The sequence below is a fragment of the Ornithorhynchus anatinus genome, chromosome 11, assembly GCF_004115215.2.
Source record: "Ornithorhynchus anatinus isolate Pmale09 chromosome 11, mOrnAna1.pri.v4, whole genome shotgun sequence".
Lineage (NCBI taxonomy): Eukaryota > Metazoa > Chordata > Mammalia > Monotremata > Ornithorhynchidae > Ornithorhynchus > Ornithorhynchus anatinus.
In genome coordinates this window covers 2,885,957-2,906,775 of record NC_041738.1, presented here as the reverse complement: position 1 = coordinate 2,906,775, position 20,819 = coordinate 2,885,957, and the positions used below count along the sequence as shown (strand labels likewise).

Below are 20,819 nucleotides of genomic sequence, written 5' to 3'. Positions count from 1 at the left end.
GGCTGGCAGCAGGGCCAGACCGTCCCGGCTTGGGGCTCAGCTGTCAACAGCTACAGCAGGAAACCCGGACTCCGGGGTGCACTGAGGTGGCTGCTCCAGTCCTCCCAAGGTCGCGCTCTGGGTCTCAGCACCCCCAAAACTTTCCTCGCCTATGAGGACCCCGCTATAGAGGACAGGATTCCTGAGTTCTTTTTCAGTCTCTTCCCCTCGCATAGCTGGGTTCTGGTCTCAGCGCTGCCCCGGGCCCGCTGAGTGAACTTGGGCAAGCCACTTAACCTTTCCGGACCTCGGTTTCCTCATCTGTCAAAGGGGGATAATAATGCCTGCCATGGTCCCACCTCCCAGTGATGTTATGTGGAATAAATGAAATAACGATGTGAACGTACTTTGGGAAACAAAGCGCTGTATAAAATCCGGCAAGTGCTGTTTTACGGGTCAGTGGAGGACATTTGCATCGACCCCACTGGGGGCCAGGGGCCCTATTCCCTTGAGTTTCCAGTTGTGAGAGTAAAGCTGCTGTTTGGGGGTCAACAGGGTCAGTGGGGGGGGTCAACTCGGGTGCTGGAACGGGATCAGCTGGGGACCGATCCAAGGAAATGGGGGAGGGGGCACCTCAACCGATGCCCCTCTAGATGGAACAGCGGAGTGTCAGAGTCCAGAAAACCTGGGGAGCCCTCCTCCCAGCTTGGCCAAAGATCCCCCCGATGTCCTTGGCGTGCCAGACCTGGGTAAAATCCAGCGGACACACGTGCACGTATGCGTCTGTGGGGGACGGAGGCGGCTGCAGCCCATCAGCCGGACGGGGATCGAGGTCAGCCGTCCCGGCCAAGGGCGCCCACCGGTGCTGACTGTGCAGCTCGGAGCGTCCGGGAACACGAGCAGCGCCGCCTCTGCCACCACCGCCGCTCTGAATCCCGGGGTTTATTGCCCAGAAAGAGCTCGTGGCTAATGGCTCCCCCGTGGGGCCGCTATCCCTCGCCCTCCATCACCCTCCATCCTTTTCTGTCTCTCCTCTTCCCCTGCCTCTCTCTCCCTCCCTCTCCGAGGTTCTCCGGGGCTCTGCCTTCTCTCTCTCTTCTCCCTCCCTTCTTTTACGTGTCTGTCTCTTGTCTTCTTTCCCCCTTCTCTCTCTCTGTCAGTCTCTTTCCCTTCTTTCTTCTTTTCTCTACCTCACTCTGTCTCTCAGCATCTCAGTCTCACTCCTTTCCCTCTAGCTCCCTCTGGTTGTCTTTCTCTCTGGCTCCTTCTCACTCTTTGCCTTTCTGTCTCTCCCCCGACCCACCCCACCATCACCTCCACCCATCTCTCCTGAGTGGGTTCTCTGACTCGATCGGGTGTCTGGCTCTGTCTGGGATGCCGGGGCAGACATCGTTTTCTCTCCCGTGTTGCCATTCTATAGGGCTCAGACTGTCTTGGGGGTGGAGAGCAGGCAGGGAGGGGGCAAAGTTGGGGTGAATGGGGTTAAGGAACTAAGGCGGCAGCAGCTGATTTCCGTCTCCTTAGCACAAGCTGGATAGCAGTAGCCAGACTTTCTTCTCACTCCAGTTGACACCCTCCCTCCATCCCCGCCGTCCCACAGCCAGCTCCCACCCTGTGTCTCCACCGGACCGAAGGCCTCCTGGCAGGGGCAGACCCTGCCATTTTGCTGCACTTTGGACCTGAGGACATTGTCCACTCCCCCTCCCTGGGCTCCCCACTAAGCAAGATTACAACAGAAAGGGGAAAGTCACTTAAAACTGCAGCAGAAGGGATGCAGGTTAGAAAGAGCTTGCTGGCCCCCAGAATTCCTCAGGGAGGTTGGGGGGTCTCTCTTTCCTGGAAAGTCTAGGAAAGAGGACAGACCCTTTTCTGTTCGGATGGGGGGAAGGGGCATTCTGTATGAAGGCGGGGGGAGAGACAGGATGTCTTCTGGAGGACCCGGCAGTCTGAGGCTCCAGGTGGAGTGAATCTGGGGGGGCAGGAGAGGTGGGGAGAGAGGAAGACGGCACCAGAGAGGGAAAGACCCTTGCCCAGTGTCCCGGAGAGCAGATTTCCTCCCATTCCCTGCTGCTTTCTTGGTCTGGCCCAGGTCCGGCCCTAATCCAGGCCCAATCAGGATTGCTGTCCAGCCCGGTGGCTTCAGCCCCTGCCCGGTGGCCCTGCCTGCCAGGTGGCCCCACCCGATGGCCCCTGCCTGCCCTGCTGGGACTCCGGCCCTGCCGTCCAGGCTGCAGCGTCTTTGCAGATGGTAAAAGTATGAAGGAAGAAATGTCAGATGTAATTAAACCAAATGACGGCTTAAACCCCTAGAGAAATCAACACATCCGGTGTAATCACCTCCTTAAGCCTGCACAAGTCTGCATTTCTCCCCGTGAGAAGGGCCCTTTATTCTCGGGATCGTTAACAAGGAGATCCTCTGCACCCCGGTCTCCGGTTGGTCGAGGCAGACGCTCCCGTTGGGGGCTGGTGGGTCAGGGGAACGGAACTGGGGGGCAGAACGGCAGAGTTGGGGGAAAGCCCATGATGGGGTGTCTGGGGGAGTGGAAGACTGGAGAAGCAGAGGTGGGGAGAGTGGAAGGGAGAGAGCCACCGTGGTGGGGGGAGCTGATGAGGTGGGAATGGAGGAAGGGGAGAGCAGGGAAGCTAGGTGGTGGGGGGAGAGGAAAAGGGAAAGGGAAAATGGTGTTGGAAATCACTGCGTCCCCCTCTCCAACGGTGGTGGGGCTGCCAGCTCTCTCTCCTCCTTGTGTCTTTCTCTCTCCCTGTCCACCCTCACTCTCCCGCTCCTCTCCCTCTCCCCTCCCACTCCCTCCCGGCAGCACAGTGCTGAATGTGCTAAATTAGGCCATTAGAGGAATTCATTTCTCTTTATTAGCCGGTGTCAAATCCTTTTTATTAGTCGCCGAAAACGACCTCTCTTCTGCAGTAAATGTCATGCCAGTTCAGCCCTTTTATTTGTTCTGCACTGACGAGGATCAAGCTCTCGCTGAATTAGTGCAGCGAGATTTATTTCCTCCGAATTTCTTTCCTCCGAATTTCGAGCGGCTTAAGAGCGAGAGGTGGTGGTGGCTGGGGGGGAGGAAAGGAGGAAGAATAGGAGGGGGAGAGCTTGGCCAAGCACAGGGGAGGTCAAACCTTCACAGCACCTCCCCCCCCCCGGACCGAATGATGTGCAGCCAGTGGGTGGCCTCTCTTCCCACAGGGGCCTCTTGTCACCCAGACAGGGCCAGCCGGCTCCTTACGACCCCCCATCGAGGGGAAGACGGTGGAGTCCCTTGACTCTATCTGCAGATGGGCAATTGGGGTTCAGAGAGGTAAAGTGACTTGCCCAAGGTCACACAACACATTGGAAACAGAGTGGGGGCCTCCCTCTGCAGCTGCGATGGCCAGAGGAGCCACGGTAGAGGGAGGGCAGGGTTAGTTGGGGAGGTGGGGGTGCTACTGGACTTTCCCTCTCCCTGGGGGCAGGGGTTGTTAAGGGACAAAGTCGGGACTGGAAAAATCACCCCCCTCAGAATCAGAGACCCTGAGTGTCCCGTGTATTAATCAATCAGTTAATCAATCAGTGGTATTTATTGAGGGATTACTAGGTGTAGAGCAATGTTCTAAAGTGCTTAGCCATTCAGTGGTTAATTGGCTCTGTTGTCAAAAGGCACATGGGCATACTAAAGGGAGCTCTTGTAGGGGGGTCTTGAAAGAATCAGGGGGAAACCTAACTGAATTGGCATTTTTTTAAATGGTATTTGTTAAGCGCTTACTGTGTACCAGGTACTGTACTAATTACTGAGATAAATGCAAGATAATCGGGTTGGACAGAGTCCCTGTCCCACATGGGACTCACAGTCTTGATCCCCATCTTACAGATGAGGGAACTGAAGGTACAGAGAAGTTAAGTCACTTACCCAAGGTCCCACATGCAGACAAGTGGTGGAGCCAGGATTAGAACCCAGCTCCTCTGACTCCTAGGCTCGCTGCTTCTCTTTCCGCTAGGCCACAGTGACCTCTATCCTCTCTGTCTGCTCCTCCTGTGTCCCAGCTCCGAGGCCCTGTGGATTTGGGGGTGTTTTCTGGGGCAGAAGGGGAGGGTCAGTGAGCCCTGGTAGATCCTTTGGGCTGGAAACCAGGCAACCGGAAGTCCCGGTGTCTACCTGCCCAGGTCGGGTCTACCCATTCCTTGCCTGGCGCGGTGATCTGCACACAGTAAGTGCTCAATAAATACCACTGATTGATCGATTGAAAGATTGAGCTTGGGGGGCTATGACAGCAAGAAGGTGGGCAGGAGGGTGGGGACTGTTCCCTAGGGAGAGACCCAAACCGCGATGTTCCCTAGGTCCCAAAACCTCCAGCAGGGAACAGCGGATCAGCTGCATCTGCCAGGGGAGAAGGTGGGGGCAAAGCCAGGCTGGGCCAGAGCCCCCCCGCCCACACCCCAACACGGAGACCACCCCAAGGCCTCTGTCCCCAGATGGTCCAAGGCTCACCTGCAGGCCATCCTGGAAAAAGCCTATTTCTTAAGTGCCCCGGTTCCCCTCTGCCTTCACCCCTGCAGCCTGGCTGGCCCAGAGACACCAGCCCAGTCTCTGGAATGCCCGGGGCTCCCATGTGGGACTGGGCCAGGAGGGTTGGGACTCTCAGCCTGCCCCAACCCATGCCCTCCATGCCCCGGCTGGGGTGGAGAGATGAGATTCATGGAAGATCCTGGCACCTGCCCTCCTCCCAGCCTGAACACTTCCCTTCCTTGAGGTCAGTCCGGGGCTCCGCTCTCCTGCCTGTCCCCTACCGGGCCTCCGTCCCCTAGCTCACACAGCTCACGTGGAGGCAGTTAGGCGAGGAGGCTGGGGGACCGGGGGGATTGGTGGTCAGATCTTTCCACCCAGCTCCTCTGGGAAAAGGGGTGACCTGCAGGGTCTGCAGGCAGTACAGTGGGGAGTGGGTTTTTCCTCCATCGTCTCCCCCACCCCTTGAGCTCCCCACTGGCTCCCCTTCCACGGCCTCCCCCTTCCCCATCCCCGGCTCCTTTTAACCCTCTCCTCCGCAGGAAGAGCAGCGTGGTAAGGGGGCTCTGTCTGTCTGCCCGGCCGCCTGCCCACCCGCCTGCCTCGGGTTATTAGTTCCTGGTAATTTAGTGCCCTTGTACAGAGTCGATTTGTGCCTTTCATTCCTAATTGATCTAGTGGCTGTTTAAATGGCAGCAGGCAGCTGTTGAGAGCAGGAAGGTTCATAAGGCGCAATAACTCATAACGCCTCCTGGAATTTGCCTTTCATGTCCCCCGGCTACGCCACTGCGCTGCGGCCCCGGGCCGGCCCCTTGGCCGCTCTTTCCCCTCCCCCTACCTCCACTCCCCCCAAACGGCTGCCTTTGGTATTCTGCTGGGGCCCAAGACCGGCTGGGAGAGCTCGCATTAAAGTGGGATCAGGCTAGATTAGGTCCTAATATGCTGCGGTATGAGGGCTGCAAATGAAGCCTGAGGCTGGAGTTTAACCCCTTCACCCAGTCTTCCCTCTGGCTTGGCTCCCGGGGGGTGGGGGCGGTCAGTGAGGGTCCAGCTGATGACTTGTTTCCCACCATCCCGCCCCGGTCCTTGCTCCCTCGCCAGGTCCTCTGGGAGTCCCACCTGCTGCCATCTTCCTGGGGAGGTGGGGGGGACCCAGACATGCTCTAGCCCCATGGTCATCGAAAGGAGCTGGCATTCAGGCCACCCCTGCACCCCCGCAGCTGACCGGCCCGAGAGCCTGTTCCATGCCCTGTGCCCTCCTACCCTGCTCCCCTGCCTGCATCCCGGTCTGGTGTCTCTGTCTGCTGCCTTGCCTGCACCCACCCCCCACAACCCCACCTCGCCTGTCATCCTCAGACTCCAAGTCAGATGCTAAGGGGCACTAGGCTCGGTCGGCTTCTCTAGCTTCCACCGGGTTCCTGGGCTGCGGCCCCCTCCCTCCTCCGTCCCTCCTCGCCAGGCCCCTCCCCAAGGAGAAGATTAACCGCAGAGGAAAGGAGAAAAATGAGCGGGAGCTGCAGTGGTCGGCCGGGCTGCTGACCAGCTAGGAGGAAACCAGAGGAGGAGGCCGGGTTGGGCTTTGCGGAGTCTCACGGCCCCAGGGAAGGTGAGGGGGTAGGGAGAGAAGGGCGGCGGTGAAGGAAGTTTCCAACGTGTCAGACGCACATAGACACATTACTTAGACACCCATATGGACCCACACATCCACACGCGCACGTACACACGGAGGAGGGTTGTAGACACCAGCCTGTAAGCCTTCAGACACACCCACCCTGAACAGCAGGCCCACATGTGCTTGCGCCCCCACCACACACACACACACCCTGGCCAGAAGCTGGGACACACCACAAGACCCCCGATTTGGAACTCCTGCTGCTGTCATTTCCTGTGATTGGAGGAATAGGTCCTCAGGCAACCGACCAGCCGGCCTGTAAAAGCCACCCAGGTGCAGGTAAAGGCTGACCTACACTGGGTAGGGAGGGGGCGTGTGGGGGTATGCATTTGTGTTAGGGGTGTGTGTGTTTCTGTGTGTGTGTGTGTGTGCCTGCCCAAGATGCTCCAGTCTGTGGGCCACTGGGAAGCTGGGGAGCGATGGAAGTGGGCGTCGAAGCAGGGGGCAGACCACCCCATCTCACTCTTCTTCATTTTCTGCACCTCCCGACCCTGGCCCGCCAGCCACACCCAGGGAACGAGGACCTGAATTGGGTCTGCTGTGGGGAGGAGGGGCGTGAAGCTGGGGACCCCAGGCTGCAGCTCCTACTTCCTGTCTTGCCACCAGCTGGCAGGGCCCCAGGACAAAGTTCCGAGGCATCGTCGCCTTCCTCCGGCCCATCGGCCCGCTAGTCGGACTCCTCGGGGTCCCTGACTGGGACACACACACGCGTGCGCTCTCCGCGCTGAGGAGGCCACGTCCGGCCCGGGGAGCCCCCCCGCGCCGGCCCCCTGACGCGGGCACGTCTGCCGTCCCCGCAGGCACCCGCTCTTCCCGCTCCTCACGCTGCTGTTTGAGAAGTGCGAGCAGGCCACCCAGGGCTCCGAGTGCATCACCTCCGCCAGCTTCGACGTCGACATCGAGAATTTTGTCCGTCAGCAGGAGCAGGAGCACAAACCCTTCTTCAGCGATGACCCAGAACTGGACAACCTGGTAAAGCCCGGCCTCTCCCTGCTGGCCATTCTCCTCCCTGCTCCTCCGGCCCTGGCCCCCTGCCTTAATCGCCCCTCAATGCTGCCCCTTCCTCCAGCCCACTTCCTGCCCTGCTTACCTCCTCCCCACCATGTCCCTCCAGTCCTCCCAGCCCTACTGCTTCCCCCCAGCTCACTCCCCACTCTGCTCACCCTTGTCACCCTGCCCTTCCCCCTAGACAGACCCCTCCTCTACAGTCCACTGAACCCCCTGAGAGAGCAGGCCACAGAGACGAGGGGGTGGCATGGGGAGGCAGGCGTGGCTGGGGGGCCGGGAAAGAAGGGGCTCAGAAGATCCGGCAGGCTGATGATACTTTCTGACCTAGCCAACCGGCCAGTGGCATTTGTTGAGCACTCATTGAGGGCAAAGCACTGAACTAAGCACTTGGGAGAGCGCAGCAGCATCAAGACCTCCATTCCCTGCCTTCAAGGAACTTCCAGTCTAATGGGCGAGACCGGCAGATAGAGGTTGTTTACGAATGATTGGAAGGGGGGAAAGAAACAGGTAGTTCACTATGGTGGGATGAAATAATAATAATAATTATAGTATTTGTTAAGCACTTACTGTATGCCAGGGACTATACTAAGCTCTGGGGTGGATACAAGCAAATTGGGTTGGACACAGTCACTGTCACCGTGGGGCTCCCAGTCTCAATCCCCATTTTCCAGATGAGGAAACTGAGGCCCAGAAAAATGAAGGGACTTACCCAAGGTCACACAGCAGACAAGTGGCAGAACCAGGATTAGAACCCATGACCTTCTGACTTCCAGGCCCCTGCTCTATCCGGTACACCATGCTGCTAACTGACCATACTAACGAAAAGCAAAATGAGAATAAACATAGGTATCTAAGTGTTGAAACGAGGATTAAAAATATATAAGTGATATGATCAATCAGTGGTTTTATTGAGCACTTCTGTGTGCAGCGAACTGTACTAAGTGCTTGGAAGAGTACAGTATAACAGAGTGGTTGACACGTTGCCCTCCCGCAAGGGGCTTATAGTCTAGAGAAGCAGCGAGACCTTGGGTAAAGGAGTGCGTGTCTGGGAATCAGAGGATCTGGGTTGTAATCCCGGCTTTGCCACTTGTCTGCTCAGTGACCTCGGACAACTCCTCTGTGCCTCAGTTATCTCGTCTGGAAAATGGGGGTTCTTGTTCTGTTCTTCCTACCTATTCTTCCTACTTAGACTGTGAGCCCTTAGTGGGACCTGATTATCTTGTATCTATCCCAGGGTTTAATGCAGCGCTTGGCACATAGTAAACACTTAACAAACACCACAGTTAGTATTATTAGATATGTGTGTCTGGGATTTGGTCTAGAGGCAGAGGAAGGGACTAGTTGACTTTAATGGTCCATTCAAGACCCATCTAGCGCAGGGATTCAGTGACTCTTTCTTTTCCCCTCTGAGAGGCCGTCTGTGATGGGGAGTGGAGAGGATGAGCTGGCTAACCCCAGTTGGGCCATGGGGCTGACCACTTGTCATCCCAGGGTACAAGATGGAGATGTGTGGGGTGGAAGACGGGGTGGCCCCTGGGGCAACTGAGGAGCCCCAGTCTCCCTCAGGCTGGCGTCCGACCTCGGGGTCAAACCACAGTCCCTGACTTTCTGGTTCCAGTGCAGAGAGCCAGCCTCCCACCGGCTCAGGTCCCGTGACCCCTCAGCACCAGACCCACGTCCATCCAGCTGGCCAGTCTACTTTGTCAGGCCACTGGAAGGGGCTGGGTGCTGGTCACCCACCCTTACATTTAAGGACAGACCATGCAGCACCCCAGTTTTTATTCTAGTGACCTATGGGTCCGTTTAAACGCGGTACCACCCCCCCACCCCTTAGCATTCCCAAGCTGAATAATTATTACAGTATTTACTAAGTGCTTACCATATATATTCATTCATTCATTTGATCGTGTTTATTGAGTGCTTACTGTGTGCAGAGCACTGAACTATGCTCTTGGGATGCCAAGCACTGTGCTAAGGACTGAGGTAGAAATAAGACAGATCAGGCACGGTCCCTGTCCCACACGGAGCTCACAGTCCAAGAGGGAGAGCAAGGATCTCATTTTACAGGTGAAGACAATGAGGCCCAGAGAGGTTAAGCAGCATGGGCCTGGGAGTCAGGAGGTCATGGGTTCTAATTCCAGCTCTGCCACTTGTCTGCTATGTGACCTTGAGCACGTCATTTAGCTTCTCTGTGCCTTTGAACAGTGCTTGGCACATAGTAAGCTCTTAAGAAATTCCATCATCATCTGTAAAATGGGGATTGAGACTATGAGTCCCAAGTGGGACAGGGAATGTGACCAACCCGATTTGCTTGTTTCTACCCTACGCCAGCGCATAGTACAGTGTCTGGCACATAGTAAGCGCTTAACAAGTACCACAGTTATCATTATTATTATTATTATTATGCACATGGGGATATCCATTAGGAGTAAGAAAAGTAGTCCCTGCCCTTGGGGAGCTTACAGTCTTATGGGTGATTAGACCTGAATGGAAAGGAGTTTATTGCTTGAGTTCCTCCCCTGGCCCATGGAAGAGGCTCAGGTAGTCCAGAAGGGCTTGTGTGTTCTCGGATCGGCATGGTGTTTGGGGAGGAGAGGGCTCTTTGGAAGCTGGACACCGCCCCTGCAGCCGGCCCCAGGGGTAGGAGGAGGGCAGAGCTGGGAACCATCATCGGAGCGCGAATGATGGAATCGGCACTGGCGAGATGCACATAATTAGAAATTAGAAAAAGGTCAGATCGTGTCGTTATCAGCTCAATCAGCTGCCGAACGCCACAGTCAGTTAATTTGGCATCTGTGTTTTTTACCACCCTGCACACGTAGCCCGGCGGACTGTAACTCTTTATCCGGACAGATATACGGCACAGCTGAGCAGGGACATAAAATGAGAGACCCCCAAGTAAATGATCTGAGCTAATTGAGAGATTTATTTTTGCTGTATCTGTGGCGGGTCGCCTTGCCTTTGCCCTTGAATGCTGACTTTGAGAACCAGGGGAGTCTGGGGGCCGCCCAGGGCCAGAAAACTTTATCCTGCCGCTCACTGCGCTGATCCCAGCCACCGGGCAGAGATGCCCACATCTCGGTGCTCTCGTTGCTGGTTTGAATGTGCCTTCGGCTCCAGCCTTGTCGCCCGGCTTCATCGAGCCTCCCGAACTGCCCCCGGGAGTGAAGGCTTCTGGGAAGCTGGGAGAGGGACCACTGATGGCACTCATATATGCCCAGCACTTCTTTGTTCATTCATTCATTCAATAGTATTTATTGACCGCTTACTATGTGCAGAGCACTGTACTAAGCGCTTGGAATGTACAAATCGGTAACAGATAGAGACAGTCCTGCCCTTTGACGGGTTTACAGTCTAATCTGGGGAGACAGACAAGAACATGGCAATAAATAGAGTCAAGGGGAAGAACATCTCATTAAAACAATAGCAAATAAATAGAATCAGGGTGATGTACATCTCATTAAATAAAATAAATAGGGTGATGAAGATATATACAGTTGAGACACACCCCCGTTCCAACTCCCCGCCCTGTAGTCCCAGGGGGAACAAGGAACAGGGACAGGGAATAGGGACTGGGAATGGACCAGCAGAAAACCAGACCAACAGTCACTTTCCGAGAGCAGAGAGGCAGGGAGCCAGCCTTGTCTGGCACCTCTTCCCATGGCCCTACCAGGGACCAGAGGCTGCATCCTCTTAGAGACTCAGTAACAAATGTCTTCTGACTCCACCCCCAAATTATCCCTCCTCTCCTGCCTCCTCCTCCTCCTCACCCTTCTCCTCCTCCTTCTTCTCCTCTTCCTCTCCCTCCTCCTCCTTCTCTCTTTCCTAAATCACCACCCAGGGCCCAAGATGGGTTTGCTCTATCCACTTCCCAGTGGATCCCCTCCCCACGCCCCCCAGCTGGCGTGCCCCAGGCCTAAGAGGAATCCACAGGAGGTGGTGAGGGGACGCCAGGAGGCTCCAGCCCCAACCCCACTCCCTCCTCAACCCCAGCTGCTGACGGACACTTGGTAAAGTTTGTAAAATTTGCAAGTTGAAAAACCCCTTTGAAAGGTACAGACTTTTTGTTTCCAACAGCCTGATTTACGGGCCCCCAGCGCAGGGCCCGGGCTTTATATATTATGCAAGAGCTCAGGCCGGAGCCGTAAAATGTACGGTCTGGGTTTCATGCATGGAATTTTTTTATGTGTAAATTTTTTAACATTTATGGGGCACGTTTTAATGAGACCCCAGTGGGCTGGGGGCTGGATCCCAGCCGCCAAGGCCCGGAGCTGGGTTTCAGAACGGGGGTTTTCGGAATGAGGAGGGGGAAGAGGCCTGTGGGCTCCAGGCCCCCAGGGACCCGCAGGGCTAGCTCCCTGGGCTCCCTGGCCCAGTCACCCTGGGGGTCGGCTGGGATGCCAGCCAGGGACGCCCAGACCTTTAGCCCTCTTAGTGTAGGGGCTGCCCTTCCTGCCCAGGCAGTCGGCTGCAACTGGGGAGAAAGACACACCAGCAGAACCTCCTGGGGGAAGCAGGGGCCACACTCCCGGTTCCATAAATAGCCCAGGTTCATTTACATATGCTCTGCATGAGATTCATTAAAGCCCAAGGGCATGGAAATCACCCCACCCCCACTCCTTTCCTGGATGGGAAGACCTATGGCTTTGCTGAGCCCAGCCTGGTCCGCACTAGCCGGGTCTGATCTTTGGCCATCTGAGTTCGGGGCTGGGGCTGTGATGCCATTCTGACCCTAGCAAGGCACGGGTGCAGGGTGGGGGGAAGCTGGAAGGGGGTGGGAGACTCTGCCCTCCAAAGAAAACTGCCAGGGGGCCACTTGGAGGGGTTGAGCCGAGGGTCACTGGGCAGAAGTTGCCCTCACCTCTAATTTGCTTAAGAATTCTCTCAGGGGCAGGGGGAGGGGGAGAGTGTTCATACAGGCCAAATAATAATAATAATTTTGGTCTTCTTTAAGTGCGTACTGTGTGCCAGGCACTATTGTAAGCACTGGAGTGGATACAAGCAGATCAAGTTGGACTCAGTCCCTGTCCCACATAGGGCTCACAGTCTTAATCCCCCTTTTACAGATGAGGGAACTGAGGCACAGAGAAGTGAAGTGACTTGCCCAAGGTCACAGAGCAGGCAACTGGTGGAGCAGGGATTAGAACACACGAGCTTCTGATTCCCAAACCCATGCTCTATCCCCAATGCCATGCTGCTTCCCAAATGTAACCTCAGGCTCTCCACCAGCACGGTACTGGTTGGCCCGTCCCTCTGTCCTCCATCCAACCCCCCCTGCCCTCCCTTCCCTCCTAGCTCCCTACTGTCCACATCTGGAGGAAGAGCCAGGGAGAGCAGTGAAGGCTGTGGTCACCCGTCTTTCCTGTCTACTAACCGTGGGTTCCCTCTCACTACCCTAGGTGGGTGGCTCTGCTCCTCCCTCAGGTGACCTCACATGCCTCAAACCCCGGACATTTTTGGAGAAAGAAAATCGATCAATCGGGGGTATTTATTAAGCACCTCCTATGTGCAAGGCACTGCGTTCAGCACTTGGGAGAATACACCAGAGTTACTAGACATCATCCCTCCTCTCAAGGAGCTGGTACTCTTGTGGGAAAGAGAGACACTGTGATATTATTCAGGCTGGAAGAAACAATAGTCTATCAGATAGATACCTAAGTGCAGAGGTGCCCCTCTACTGTCCCCTGAGCGGTCTGTGGTCGTTTCTCCAGTATCAGCCAAGAGGAAAACTGAGGCTGCATATCCACCGAGACTGTGGAGCCACTGTGGCTGCCTCCATGCCCTCCATCCCCGAGAAATCCCCAGACCTCAGCCAGATCCCTGCAGAGAGGTCCTTACCGGGCCACGAAGGCTCCCTCCTAGGCTCCTCCAAAGCGGGGACCTCTTCCCCCAACCCCTCCAAGCCTCGAGCTCTCTGTGTGGACAAAGAACCAGGGAGGAAGCCAAGGGGCCCATAAATTGAAACACCTCATATTTAGGGCCCCCACTTCTAGACTTCAGGTCAGGTGAGAGCTTCTTTGAGGAGGGGTCTTTGAGAGAGGGGAGGGGTCAGCTAGCACTTAGAACAGTGCTCGGCACATAGTAAGCGCTTAACAAATACCAACATTATTAGGTGGAGATGAGGGAAGCCCGGCAGACTGAGGAGATTCATTCATTCAGTCAGTCAGTCAGTCATATTTATTGAGTACTTACTGTACGCAGAGAACTATACTAAGCCCTTGAAAAGTACAATGCAGCAATAAAGAGAGACAATCTCTGCTCAAATGGGATTACACTATGGGGCAGTGGCCCGGCAGTGTGTGTGTGGGGGGGGGGTGGGAGACATCAAAACAATTAAATAGGCATCAATATAAATAAATACAATTATAGGTATATACTTAAGGGCTTTGGAACCTGGCGGGGAGAGCAAAGGGAGCGAGTCAAGGTGAAGCAGAAGGGAGGGGAAGCGAGGAAAAGGTGGCTTAGTCTGAGAAGGCCTCTTGGAGGAGGTGGGCCTTCAGGAGGGCTTTGAAGGGGGAAGAGCGATTGGTGGATTTCAGGAGCGAGGGTGTTCTAGGCCAGAGGCAGGACTTGGGCCAGGGGTCAGCGGTGAGATGGGCGAGATCGAGGCACAGTGAGAGGGTTAGCACCAGAGGAGCGGAGTGTGCGGGCTGGGATGTAGGAGAGAAAGGAGGTGAGATCCATTGGCAAGGAGTGGTGGGAGGAGAGAGGAGTTAGGGGGAGATACGGATCCTGGGTTCAAAAATCTCTTTCCAAAATTGGGACGCTTTGCTGTAAAAATCTTAGTCCCTCATCTCCCTCCGAATTGTTTCTTTTCCCTAGGCTCCACCCTCTTCCCCCACCCCTCTCACCCTCTCCACTCGTTTGGCACCTTGTTGAATGTCAAAAGGGCTGGGTTTGTCTGAATCTCCCGGGAGAATGGGAGGTAGTAGGACCCCGTGGAGAGAGTGAGATGGGGGTTCATGGGTATCGGCTCTGCCCCTGGCCTGCTGTAGGGCCTCGAACAAGTCACTCGCCCTCTCGGGACTTCGGTGTCCCCAACTGTGAAATGGGAATAAGATTCATTCATTCAGTCGTATTTATTGAGCGCATACTATATGCACAGCACTATACTAAGCGCTTGGGAGAGTCCATTATAACAATAAACAGTCACAGTCCCGGCCCGCAACGAGCTCACAGTTTGGGGGCCAGGGGTCTCCTTCCCCCCTTAGACTAGGAAGCAGCGTGGCCTAGTGGAAAGAGCTTGGGCTTGGGAATCAGAAGTCCAAGCTTCTAATGCTGATTCTGCCACATACCTGCTTTGTGACCTTGGGCAAGTCACTTCACTTTTCTGTGCCTCAGTTACCTCATCTGCAAAATGGGGATTCAGTATCTGTTCTCCCTCCTACTTACTCTGTGAGCCCCATGAAGGACCTGATTATCCTGCATCTACTCCAGTGCTTAGTACAGTGCTTGGCATATGGTAAATGCTTAACAAATACCAAAACTGTTACACTGGGAGGCCCATGTGGGACAGGTACTGTGTCTGGTCTGGTATTCCTGTATCCACCCCAGCACCTAGCGCAGTGCCTGGCACCTAGTGGAAACTCTTCCCCACTGGTTTTGGTCTAGCGGACCCACCCCTGGGAACCTGGGTCAAGAGAGCCGGTAGCCTGGGCCAGGGTGCAGGGAAGGGTGAGTCTGGGCTCTCTTTGGGGTCGGTGGCGCTAACTGCCAGGCCACCCATCCATCTTTCTGTCCCCCATAGATGGTAAAGGCCATCCAGGTCTTGAGGATCCACTTGCTGGAGCTGGAGAAGGTAAATGAGCTCTGTAAGGACTTTTGCAACCGTTACATCACCTGCCTCAAGACCAAGATGCACAGCGACAACCTGCTCAGGAATGACCTCGGCGGTCCCTACTCCCCCAACCAGCCCTCCATCAACCTGCACCCCCAGGTAACAGCCTGCGACACCCCCGAGTCCAGGATCGAGGTCCCGGTTGGTCGGCAGAGTCCAGGGTGCAATGGCAACCCACTCCTATAAGACAGTGGAGAAGGGAGTTGGGAGAGAAGGGGAAGGGGCTGGAGTTGGGAGAGGGGCGGACCCCTGCCGGCTGTGGTCTCCCTGCCCTGTCTGGCTATGGGGATCCCGGGCCCTGGGCCAGAGAGAGATCCAGCCCTTCCGGAGAGGGACACTCCCAACTGGCCTAGCAGTGAGGCTTGAGTGGAAAGAGGAGTGACTTCTTCCATTCCACCTGGGGATGGGTTTCCTGGCCTAGGAGGAGGGAGAGGGAAGGGAGAGCCCAGAGGAACTGAATGGGGACTGGGGGGGACGGCTGAGGGCAGTTGTGGGGAAGGAGGTTCTGAGTGCTGCTGAAGGTGACCGTGACGATCTGAGGGCAGCCGAGGGTGGCCGGTGGATTCGAGCGCAGCTGGTGGCGATCTGAGGGCAGTCGAGGGCGGCCGGTGGATTCGAGGGCAGCTGGTGGGGCTGAGGGCTCTGAGGGTGGCCGGTGGGGCCGAGGTCAGCCAGGGTGGGAGGTTCTGAGGGCAGCCGAGGGGTCTGAGGGCAGCCGGCCGGGCTGAAATCATCTGGAATTGGGGGTTCTGAAGGCGGCCGGGGGTCTGAAGGCGGCTGGTGGGGCAGAGGTCAGTCGGGGTGGGAGCTTCTGAGGGCAGCTGGGGGGTCTGAGGGCAGCCGAGGGGTCTGAGGTCAGGTGGGGTGGGAGGTTCTGAGGACCTCTGAGGGATCTGAGGGGAGCTAGACTGGGGGTTTGTGAGGCTTGCTGGTGGTTCTGAGGGCAGCTGGGGTGGGGGCATTCTGAGGGTGGCTGGGGCGTCTGAGGGCGGCCAAGGGGCTCTGAGGGCATTCTTTCATTCATTTATTCGTTCAGTTGTATTTATTAAGTGCTTACCGTTTGCAGAGCACTGTACTAAGCGCTTGGGAAAGTACAATACAACAATAAAGAGTGACAATCCCTGCCTACAACGAGCTCACAGTCTAGGGGCAGGGAGACAGATATCAATCAATCATAAGGCAGCCAACGGGCCTAAACTAACTAGCCAGGATTAGGATGTTCTGAGAGAAGCTGGGGGGGGGGGGGACTTCTAAGGGAAACTGGGGAAGGGGAGATTCTGTGAGGGGCCTTGGAAGGACTGAGGGCAGCCAGAGTGCAGGGGGTGGGGGGTTCTGAGAGTGGCCGGGGTTCTGAGGTTCTGGGGGCTTGCCCTGCTGTCTTCCCGCCTGGACAGTCTGTATCAGCCCCATTGTTTTGGTCGGGTCGTTGGAGGCAGGGGAAATGGGGTGGGGGGGGAGAACTCCAGACCTGCGTTCCCATGGCAACCACGTCATGAATGTTTGCCGAGCACCAACAGGCCGGCTTGCCAGCCGTCCCCAACTCCTACCCATTCCCAGCTGGGAGCCTCGGGGAGGGGGGAGATGGAGAGAGCAGACTGGGCGACCGGGGGGGCGTCCGCGCTGGGGCCGGTACAGGGGGGAGAGAAGAAGTTTATTTCCGCTTTAGATCGCCCGAAATAAGCAAATCACTTTATCAGTGATCTGAGGAAGCCACCGGCTTCTGTTTGCTAATATTCTCTTGAAATAGACTCATTCCTTTAGAGCCTTATTGTACTTTCCCTTATGATCAAAATTAGCAAGAAACTTGCATAAAAGAGGACAATAATTGCTCAACGAGCATCTCGTTTGTAATTTATTAGTTTCTATTATTGTGGGTCTCCATGGTAACGGCTCGCAGCCCGGGTGACGGGAGAGATGCGAGATAGGAGCCGGGGAGGCTACAGGCCCACCAAATGGAGATGCACAGTTTTATCAGTAATTTTCATGAAAATAATAAGTGAGGAGTTAATGAGATGGAAAGCCATCCTGTGGCTATTGTGAATTTTTTTTTAAGTGTTGATCTAATTAGAATGCATCGGTCAGGAAAAGTAATGAGGATTTAGTGCCTCACAAAGATGTGTGGATCATATCAGAAAATTAGCACCAGGCTTTGGAAATAATCAGGCCCATGGAGAATCCCTCCCCAGCTCTCCCCGCCCCCCTCCTGGGCCTTTTCCCCTGCAGAATTCCCACGGCGGGGGGCGGAGGTGGGGAGAGGGGGGCGGGAGTCGGGGCCCTCGGTCAGCTGCCGGCTGCAGCCTCCAGTAAACAAGACCCCGGCCTGCCCCAGGACAGGGAGAAGAGGAGGAGGAGGACCTTTGAAGTTGAAGGGATGGGATGGGGGGGAGTGGCCCCGGTGGGCAGAACCCCAGAGATCCCTCCCCTTTGGCCGTGGGAGAGAATGCTTGCCATCCTAGGCCTTTCCTTCTCCCAACTTGGGCCGAGTGTCCCAGTTCTCCCGCCCCCTGATGCTAGCAGCTGTGAGGAGTCAACTAGGCGTCTCTCAGGGGAAGTGGGAGCTAGACCCAGTACCTCCCTCTCCCGCTCCTACCCCTCCCCCTCCGTTTCGGAGGCCCCAGGGGCAGGGAGCTGGGATGTTTCACCTCCAGGCATTCAGCGCCCCCACCACTCCCCATTCAGAGGGAAATGGACCTTTCTAACTGGGTCATACAGTCTTAGAGGTGTGGGGGGGAGTTTTAGCTTCATCCCGTGGGCAGGTGTTCCCCCCTCCAAATCCTGGCCAGTCTAACCCCATCCCACTGCCCCAGAGAGGGAGAGATGCGGGGTGGAGGAGGGGGAGGGAAAAGGGGGTGCCTGGATGGGAGGGAGGATAAATAGCCGGTGGAGGAGTGGGGAGGCAGGTGGAGCAGGGCAGCCGGTGGGTTGGGGGGGTTAAGCAGGCAGCTGGGGAAGGGGCAAGCAAGGTTGGAGTGGGCGGAGAGTCAGAGAGCAGGTCTTGGGGGAGGCGTGGGCAACCCCTGCTCTTCTGCCTCTCCCCTATGCCCGACGGGAGTTTTCAAGGCAGAGGCACCCCGAGGGGCCCTGCATGGCATTGGGCTGGGGAGGGTGGAATTGGGGGGTGGGCCTGCCCTGGGAAGAGCCAAAGTCAAACTGAGCCATTTCCAGGAGTCCCAGGGGATATCCAGAAGGGTTTTGGAGTGTTGGGAACTTGGGGAGGGACAGGTCGTGTAAAAATCAAAAACTCCAAGTGTGAAACTCATCCAGGTTCAGAGTTAATTCTCCCGGTCCAGAATACCAGAATAGAGCCCCACTCCCTGCCTGCCCGCCATCCCCCACCCGCAGCTCCCTGAAACCCAAAACCACAGGCTTCATAAGCCAGCTGTCCAACTGCCCGCCTGCCCAGGTCAAACTACTGCCTCATGGGTCTCCCCCAGGCCTGGCTCAAAGCAGGGCTGCAAACCGCGGGAGAAGATTCTGGTTGAAAACTGAGACCAAAACCACAGTCTCCTTCCCTCCACTCTCCCGCAACGCCCGAGTAGAGGAGCAAGAGCCATCTCAGCTCCAAGGGTGCTTCTCAGGACCAACTCTTGCCAGGGGAAGGGCTCCGGGACCATGCCATCCAGCCTCCAGCCTCTCCTAGCCCCTGGATTCCTCTTACAAGAGCAAACCGTGCCTCTGTGGTGCCCTCCATTCTGAGCCAGTGCCCATGTACCCAGGGACCCCCAGAGTGCCAGACTTTCACGAGCTGGTGAGAAGCAGCTCGTGCCCTTTCAGACTCTGCAGACCCTGGGAACCTCCCTCCCTCCCTCTCCGGAGGGGCATCCTGCAGCAAGCACCCCTCTCTAAGGTCCAGGTCCCCAACTCCTCACACACTGCAGGAGAGCTGGCTCCCTGCCAGTAGTGATAACGCTATTTATTGGGACCCCCAGGGCGAAATGTTCTATACTAAGTGTTTGACTGGACCAAGCTCTCTTCTAGGATTTGGTCTGCTAACCAGCCTTTGGAAGCCCGGCGATTGAGGTGCCGGCATCCCAGGCCCAGGGAGGGGAGGGCGACTCCCACCCTCCTCAGTGGGGGCTCATCCTCATCGTCAACCCACCGAGTGATGGAGCTTCCCACACCCACCTGATGCGGTGCCCGATTCCCGCTCGCCTAACCGGTCAATCAATCATATTTATTGAGAGCACTGTATTAAGTACTTGGGAGAGTAGAGTAGAACAGAGATGGTAGGCACGTTCTCTTCCCACGACGTGCTTATAGTCTAGAGGGGGAGATGGATATTAGTATGAATAAATGATGGGTATGTACATAAGTGCTGTGGGGGTGAGGGAGGGATGAGTAAAGGGAGGAGATGAGTAAAGGGAGCAGATCCAAGTGCAAGACCGATGCAAAAGGGAGAAGGAGAGAAGGAAATGAGGGCTTCGTCAGGGAAGGCCTCTTCGAGGAGATTTACCTTCAACAAGGTAATCTGGGGAGGCTCCGTGTAAGGGAGAGGACGGGGGCGGCTTGGACCAGGTTGTTTCAGGAATGAGACACAGCCGAGGGCAAGACATCCTGACCGCCTGGAGAGAAGGAGGCGGGCAGGAGAGAGAGCACAGGCCGGGGCAGTTCAGCCCGAGCCGGAGGGGGCATGGTTCTGAAAGGTCAGAGATGGTGGTAGCGTCGCTGAGGGCCCACTGAGAACTTGAGCGGGGGATAAGCGGGGGAAGGGGAGCAGGACTTGGGTGGGGGGGCATTGAGGCAAGAGGGGTCTGGACCTTGGGACAGAAAAGGCAGCAGGACTTGGTTAAAGAGAAGGCGGAAAAGGTGGCTCAGGACGAGGGGGTGGGGGCAAGGGTGGGAGTAGGGGACAGAAAGCGAGGAAGTCACTGCGATCATTCCAGTCTATCCGCCCACCCTGCCAGGCTCCAGGGTGGACGGGGCTCCACCCGGCTCTCTCCCAGAGTTATCCAGTCCAGGGGGCTGAGGCCGCTGAAGTCAGAAGGGGCAGTGGGTGGGAAGGGCAGGGCAGGCAGCTGATGCTTTTTTTATGGTATTTGTTACGCACTTACTACGTGCCAGGCACTGTATTAAGCACTGGGGTAGATACAAGCTATCAGATTGGACCCAAAATATGTCCCATATGGGGCTACCATTCAATCCCCATTTTACAGATGAGGGAACTGAGGCACAGAGAAGTGAAGTGACTTGCCCCAGGTCTTATGGCAGAGCTGGGATTAGAACCCAGGTCCTCTGACTCTCAGGCCCGTGCTCTTTCCACAAGGCCTCGCTGCTTCTTGTGACATTGAGGCTGATCCTCTGCTTGCCTTCTGCCTCCCCCGCCCCCACAGTCCGGATCCACCCCCAGCAAGTCCTCTGAGCCGCCGTTCTTCTGACCACTCCATGCCTCCACTGGCCACTGGTCTGCAGGTGCGCTCCGGCCTTCCTGCCCGTGGTGGGTTGACCGGCAGAGGCCAGCCGCCCTGACCTCTCTTTCTGCCCCATTGCCCAGAGAGACTCCTTCTCTTGTCCACCTTCCCTCTCCTTGGGGACTGGAAGGAAGGAAAGATGAGAGTCCCCCTCTTCCGCCGCTCGCTGTGGTTCCCCCTGTGGCCCCCCCCAGGCTGGGGTGGCCGATGGGCTGACGGGGCGAGGAGGATGCAGGAAGGGGAGATGCCAGCCAACCGAGTCGGGGGGCAGAGGCCAGGCAGGGGTCAGTCAGATCGCTCTCCTGGAAGGTAGGGCAGCTGCGTGGCAGCCAGTCCCCCACCTGACCCAGGTCCCCAGCTCTCGTTCCCTCTCTCCCCCACCACCGACCCCAACCGGAGAGCCTGCGTGAAGCCTGGAG

General features: G+C 56.6%; 1 protein-coding gene across 4 annotated transcripts in view; it reads left to right on the top strand.

The window, feature by feature from the left end:
* PKNOX2 (PBX/knotted 1 homeobox 2) overlaps positions 1-20,819 on the top strand; it is a 127,777-nt gene that overhangs the window by 91,266 nt on the left and 15,692 nt on the right. For all 4 annotated transcript variants that reach the window (XM_029076062.1, XM_029076055.1, XM_029076059.1 and 1 more), the window contains 2 exons: positions 6,948-7,119; positions 14,903-15,091. In XM_029076062.1, coding sequence (XP_028931895.1) covers positions 6,948-7,119; positions 14,903-15,091 — 361 coding nt within the window. The remainder of the gene's footprint in view (positions 1-6,947; positions 7,120-14,902; positions 15,092-20,819) is intronic.